At 45.6% G+C, this 6,904-nt stretch overlaps 3 protein-coding genes across 4 annotated transcripts in view; 1 reads left to right on the plus strand and 2 right to left on the minus strand.

Annotated features, from left to right (window-relative positions):
• Positions 1 to 2,102, minus strand: part of LOC106804701 — an 8,217-nt gene extending 6,115 nt beyond the window's left edge. For both annotated transcript variants that reach the window (XM_014805992.1, XM_014805991.1), the window contains exons 1-2: positions 1,783 to 2,102; positions 1,370 to 1,523 (exon numbers count right to left, since the gene is read on the minus strand). In XM_014805992.1, the coding sequence (XP_014661478.1) occupies positions 1,370 to 1,523; positions 1,783 to 2,097 (469 nt within the window). In that variant the 5' untranslated portion in view covers positions 2,098 to 2,102. The remainder of the gene's footprint in view (positions 1 to 1,369; positions 1,524 to 1,782) is intronic.
• Positions 1 to 2,245, plus strand: part of LOC106804700 (THAP domain-containing protein 4-like) — a 17,259-nt gene extending 15,014 nt beyond the window's left edge. The window contains exon 4 of the mRNA XM_014805989.1: positions 2,109 to 2,245. Within this exon, the coding sequence (XP_014661475.1) occupies positions 2,109 to 2,171 (63 nt within the window). The 3' untranslated portion in view covers positions 2,172 to 2,245. The remainder of the gene's footprint in view (positions 1 to 2,108) is intronic.
• Positions 2,246 to 2,845: 600 nt separating this feature from the next.
• On the minus strand, positions 2,846 to 6,216 carry LOC106804703. Its single transcript, XM_014805993.1, has one exon. The coding sequence runs from the start codon at positions 6,182 to 6,184 to the stop codon at positions 3,059 to 3,061; it is 3,126 nt and encodes a 1,041-aa protein (XP_014661479.1). The 5' UTR covers positions 6,185 to 6,216; the 3' UTR covers positions 2,846 to 3,058.
• Positions 6,217 to 6,904: the final 688 nt, after the last annotated feature.

Here is a 6,904-nt window from a genome sequence, read left to right on the forward strand (position 1 = left end):
TTAAGCATCAATGAATAGTATACATTTTAATATTCATTTTTGCGCCCAGGCCTAATTACACTAGGCAATCAAGAGTATATAAACGTTGGAGGTTTGTTGGAACATATATATGTGTGTGTGTGTTGTGTGTGTGTGTGTGTGTGTGTGTGTGTGTGTGTGTGTGTGTGTGTGTGTGTGTGTGTGTGTGTGTGTGTGTGTGTGTGTGTGTGTGTGTGTGTGTGCGCGTGCGTGCATGCGTGCGTGTGTGTAGGGGTAGATTTTGTGTATACCAGTGTTCTGTTCATCCTCAGTTTCAGTCTACTTATGCGCGTGATTTTTGAGAGATGGCAGTGATGAGTCGACGTAAAGAAGCAGCGCAGGCTGTAATAAACGCTTCTATAACCCGTGGATTTTGGATTTTTCACAACCCTAAGACGCAATCGCAGTGCTCGCATTCTGTAGCTTACAGTCTGAGTGTTTACTATCGAAACGCAGAAACATCGGAGTGAAAGACAAAAGGCTTTTAAGCGATATGCCAGTAATATAATTTAACACATCAGCGCTTCTCATTCGGAAAAAAATCGTCGCATATAAACCTTGTGCATTGACGTCATATTATTTGATGTTCTATGTTTCCCGACATTTTGGTGATCACTTGACAGACCGTACGCACACTGAGACAGGCAGCATTTCGTATTTTTCAAATTCTTGGTAAAACGGCCCTACTGGTCAGCTTTATGGCGTGTTTGTGTGGCAGTTGGGTGCTCTAATAGGGCAAGTATGAAGGTATAGCATTCTACCGGTTTCCAACGGATAGAGAACGTCGAAACAGCTGGATAACTGCTGTGCGTCGGGAGAATTGGTCACCACCACGCATTCAAGTTATCTGTAACACTTCATATCAGGTAGGTGATGAAATGTCAGTCAAGTGACACACATGTAGTGATGTACATACATTCCCATGACTGGCCTTGCTGATAGCATGTCCAATGGCATTTTGATGCCTTGTTGATATTTTATATTTATACTATAGTCGCAGATTCCAATATGGGAATAATTACTAAACTCTAAATTAGGGGTGAGATGAGGATAGTATTGTTACGGCAATACTAGCCACAAGTTCCCATCTCGCTTAACACTACGTGGCGAGAGGCCGTAACTACTCCGCCGTGTAACTAGTCGGAGAGCCCTGGTCGGTTTACGGCAATACGTGCAGGGAGTGCAGTTGCTTATAAAAGACCTAGAAAAAACCATGCTGCCACCATTTTTAAGCTGTTTCTATCCATATATATATATATATATATATATATAAGAAGGGAAGCATTTTACTATTACGATGGGTTATTTCATGTGTTTGCTCACTATTTTTTCCAGTTAAATATATACTTACCACTGTCAATGGCAAATAGTGTCGCAGCTACATGGGAGCATGTCTCCCCAAGCCCTGCCATGCAGTTACAGTGGCCGCATACAACGCATCCATCCTTCTCACAAATCACCCACACTTGCAACGGTGGCTCCGAAAGCCTTTGGGAATGCAGCACCTAGAAGAATAAAATGCATCAAGGGAATAAACTAGCTACTGCAGAATCTTTGTAATAGCTGGTAATGATGAAAGAAACATGTATTATACTAGTAATTAGTATCACGCTGCTCTCACCCCAAGGAAAAGTGCTCTGTTCTGTACTGTTACATGGGTTGCTGCCCAATGCACTCAACAGTCTGGGAGGAACTAAGTAAAGTAAAGTTATCATGCAGTGACAGTGATTTCAATGGTAAATATGTACATCCAAAGCAACTCACCTTTGACAGAATGACAAACTTGCTTCCCTTTACTGAAACCAGGAGCTCTCTGACCCAACCGGAGATGAAATAATTGTAAGCATCCAAGCTCTTGTACGCCTTCATGCACTGGCCAGAAAATCCACCGGGTGTATTTATGAGGTAGTGATAAATGTCTGGGTACTCTACATCTGGCAGCTCGTTACTCTCACAATCCAGGACAGATTTACACTCTGATCTACATATCGCATAAGGATCAGCATCCACACAACCAATCTTCACTACATACCGCTGTTTAGCCACAGAATCTAGTTTGTTTGCATAAGGAGATAGCATTATTTACGCAGCAATTCAATGGTGATCAAGCTGTAGACTGGCTCTGGACGTCGACATGTCTCTGGACGGAGTGACGGTGCCGACCGGGTACCAGTCTAAGTCAGCTAAGCAGAATGAGCTGATCACCAATATGCCGGGAAAACAATAGAACATGATGCTATGACGTCACGTGCACAAGGTCTATACTCGATCACCGTACGTTAGTCATTTTACCGTGTACTTTGTGAGCCATTGCTCCCCCTAAGAGGCGGCCGGGAAAGTTCGGCTATTCAGGAATAACTCCCCTTGTGTGTTATCGACTTATCGCTTATCGCAACGTTAAACTAGGAACACGTAATGTTGACGAGTCTCGGATTCGCGGTAGCCTACCTACGCATCCAGTCACCGACCGGAATGGTTGACACGACGTTGAAGTATGTGTAGAACATTATTAATATGCGTTCCAATAGGTGTAGGTTCAACCCAGGCGCATTACAGTGCGATTACCAATGACATTGGCAATGCAAGTCAATAATCAGTTTTAATCGAAATTTGTAAATTAAGGCATTGCAAGGCGCTTCATCCCTGTACAGTCTTGCTTTTACACTCAAATCTTTGGGTATGTATACTAGGATAAACCCTCCCCAATATAATGAACTTAACTATGCATGTATAAGCAAGATATAACGTATATATGTATATATATATAAATAATATCAAGAGCTAATAATACTCTTATTACTCTAATTATTAGCTCTTGTCCTTTCCTAAAGTATTTATTTTATACTCGTTAGTCTTCACCTGCATCGAGTACGAACATAACGCAACATAAACATGAACATAACGTAAAATTTACATAGCCGTGCCATTAATACATGGCGATGTTTACCTACAATTATCACACATCACTGAATTATCTTATAATAGTGGCAGATATAGTAGCCGCGCGTGGGAGTACGATGTTGCCATCGCGGGTAAAGATCTATTCGCATTGTTTACACAACGTTAGCCAAGCCTCGGCAAACCAATGCTCAATATCTGCCACACCGTCAGGCTGTGCCCTCCTCACCGATTCCTTCATCCGCGGCCAGAGGTCCGTAGCGCTGAGATGCAGCAGTCCAGAGTTACTCACCAGCTTCCCGCTAGCGAGCCGAGCGAGCAAAGCCGCGATGTATTTCCGTCTCAGGTAGACAGCGGGAACGTAGTCGACTACTTTATACTTGTCCTCTGCTAGCATATTCAAACCGTGAATAAGCGGGTGCTCGATTTCACCATCGTTGCCTTCCGTTCCGAAACATTTATGAATGTATTTGAATAACTCGAGAACGATAACATCTACGCGGGATGGAGGCGGTTCGCGGGACATTGACGAGTGCACGTGAATCACGGCCAGCTTCAGTAGGTAAGAATCGATCATGCTATTCGCTTTACATCGAGTAGCTATGAACAGGCGAGTAACTTCTATGTTGCATTCTCGCAAATCGGTCACATTCGGATGTTTGAGCAAATCTTCGGCGTTGGCTATACCTCGTATCTTTCCCTCGTAATCGTGTACGTGAGGATTTAACAAGGCCTTCGCGACGATGACGGCATCGCGAAAGATCGCAGAATATCCACGAATGAGTGCGCTCTCGGCCAGTGCAGTACATACTGACCAATAACGATGAGACGATATGTCACACGATATGAGATCCCGTCTAGGTTTTGGCACAACATGATAATACTGCGTCGTAGGGGGGTAATCGTTCGCGTCAGCTGGTGTACCTAAAACCCTGATTACAGGTGTCACATCCACTGATAAAGGAAGGTATGAGTAATGCCCTTCGCCAACATACGTGAGATTCAACTGCGTGCACACCTTATTCCAGTGAAAGAGGGACGAGTTATTGGAAATACGCAATAGTGAGAATCCTCTTCGTAGCACGTTTGATACGCCTCTAACAAAAACTTTCATGAAGCGTTCCTTGATTTGTACGAATACGTAATCGCGCTCGATCGCATTATAAACTGTAACGACTCCAGGCATCGAGGTCTTGCGAATTTCTACTCGATTTTCAAACTTGTTCATTTCAAATACGAAATCAAACTCGTCGGGTAAACCAGCTTTCGTTCCGTTAGCCGCGCTGCCTACTAGACGAGGTGAGCAGGAGAATACCGGATCTATGATAACCATCTCATCGCTTACTTCCTTAATGAGTTGCTCTACGGCTAAACGTACTGCTTCACCCTCTACTGGATGTTGTATCCTACCCAACCCTGGACAGTCCAGCAAATCCGTGAACGACTTTACGTTGCTAACATCAGTGGCCGTATGCGTATTCACATGAGGCACATCGCAGTAAGAAGATTCAGGCAACAGCCTGCATAACTCGTATCTAAGCAGTAGACCGGCGATTTGCTTGTAATTATCATTGAGCGGAACTTTTAGCGCACACCCTACAGCCGTGTCATAAGACTTTGTGACGTCGGCAGACTGCCGCCCCGCACCCGCGTCCAGTAACATCGTCACTACGTCAATGTGACCGAATCGCACTGACAATACCAGCGCCGTATCTTCATCCAAGTGCCTGCGTTCCAAATTAGGATGAGCAGCCAGCAACACTCTGATGACCTTCGTATGACCGCACCGGGCAGCTAGATGCACAGCGGTCATTCCTTTCTTGTTGATGTGTTCTAAGTTGGCTCCGGCTTTCAGCAACGTCTCGACACAGTCCTTGTGACCACGCCAAGAAGCCAGCAGCAACGCCGTTTCATGCAGTAGCAGGTCAACATGTTCCATGTTGGCTCCAGAGTCTAGTAACAGTCTGATAGTGTCCGCATGACCACCCATGGCAGCCGCCAGCAGGGCTGTTCGGCCCCAGAGATTCACATGTTCCAACGGCGTCCCCTTCTCGAGTAGCGTGGTGATAACTTCGGGGTGGCCATCAAAGGCAGCAAGCATCATCGCCGTGTCGTTATCGTTGTTAATGTGCATGACGTCTGCTCCGGCATCTAGTAGTGCCCCGACAACACGACGCTGCCCGTTCCAGGCAGCCAAGAACAGTGCTGTGTCGCCACGCTTGTCGGTATGTTGCACGCGTGCCCCCGCTTTCAGCAACGTTGCGACAACGTCCAGGCGACCGCACCAAGCAGCTGACATCAGCGCTGTCATGCCGTTCTGGTCGACGTCCTCTACATTGTCACCAGCAGCTACTAATGCCTCGATCACGTCTGCGTGGCCAAAGCGCACAGCTAACCGCAATGCTGTCATGCCATCCTGGTTCCTGTGCGTCGAGTTGGCGCCGGCGTTCAGTAAGATCTCCACGATGGCTGCGTGACCGCACCAGGCTGCCAACAACAGTGACGTCATACAATCACGATCTTCATGTTCCAGGTCGGCGCCGGCTTTAAGCAGGATTCCGACGATGTCCGCGTGACCTGCCATAGCCGCAGCGAGCAATGCTGTCCTACCTTGGTTATTGCTCGGTTCCAGCATCGCGTCGGCAGCCAGCAAGCGTTCGACTGCTTCTCTCTGACCATCCCACGCAGCGCACAGCAATGCCGTATCCCCGTGGTTATCTCTACGCTCGACGTTGGCTCGCTCGTGCAGTAGAACTTCAAGGACACCGTCGTAACCGCACCAGGCAGCGAGCATCAATGCTGTCACTCCTTCCCCATTACAGTGCTCCACATTGGCACCGGCTTCTACCAGTAACGAGACGACATCGGTGTGACCGCACTGTGCAGCGAACATCAGTGCTGTCTCTCCATCGTCGTTGCAGTGTTCCACGTTAGCACCGGCTTCTACCAGTAACGAGACGCCATCGGTGTGACCGCGCTGTGCAGCGAGCATCAGTGCTGTCATGCCATCCTCGTTGCTCTCCTCCACACCACACCTGGCTTCTAGTAACTCTTTGATCACATCTACATGTCCACACCACGCAGCTAACAGTAGCGCTGTTGCTCCGCGCTGGCTTTCCTGTTCTAGATTCGCACCGCAGACGAGCGCTTGTTTTATCGTATCGGTGTTCCCTGACAACGCAGCTTCTATTATGACATCACCTGCGTCTCTACTTGTTAGGATGTTCAGATTTTCAGCGCCATTATCAGCTGATTGTTTATTCTCCATGTTACCATCTGTTAAGGTTCGATGAATAAAATTCGTGTCTGCAAAATAACATCAGAAAAATATAGAAGGTTCACTGTATTCGCTATATCAATAAACATTGAAGCATCAGTTTTATGCATCAGTTTTAATTCATTTAACTCAAATGACGGTAAATAAAGCCGTTAAAAAGTTAATAATTCACTTTACCTAAGTTTCAAACATACTATTTTTTCATAAATAAATAATGCAAATATCCGTTGTTAAGTTAAGGGTAAAATTTTACTCACTACATAGATTAGTTCTTATAATATATCCGACGCTTCAGTGACAGTAGTATTATTTTTCTACGACGTTATAACGAAGAAACGTTGAATGAACCGACGTTAATGGCGTACAGCTAGGATGCTTCAGCGCACACTACACCAAACGAGATTGCAAAAGAAATATTATAATCACTAGCAGACTAATACCCGTACAACGACCAAATCGTGCCTTAAAATATAAACTTCGTGCAAGTGACACAGTTGAAGTTAAATATTTCATGCAACTGAAAAGAAAGCATAAACAAAAAACTTTTTTGGAAGAAACAAAGAGCGCAATTCTATAAGTGAGCAGGGGAAAAGGTGCTCAGTTGGTGACCACTTGGCTGAAAGGAAAATACCGCAAAATCTATCTATCTGTCTATCTATGTATCTATCTATCCATGCATGCATGCATCCATCCATCCATCCATCCATCCAT

The sequence above is a fragment of the Priapulus caudatus genome, unplaced genomic scaffold (genome assembly GCF_000485595.1).
Source record: "Priapulus caudatus unplaced genomic scaffold, Priapulus_caudatus-5.0.1 Scaffold83, whole genome shotgun sequence".
Taxonomy (NCBI): Eukaryota; Metazoa; Priapulida; class Priapulimorpha; order Priapulimorphida; family Priapulidae; genus Priapulus; species Priapulus caudatus.

What these genes read in the sequence shown, in the direction of transcription:
- LOC106804703 (XM_014805993.1), bottom strand. Translation starts at nt 6,184, where the DNA reads ATGGAGAATAAACAATCAGCTGATAATGGCGCTGAAAATCTGAACATC.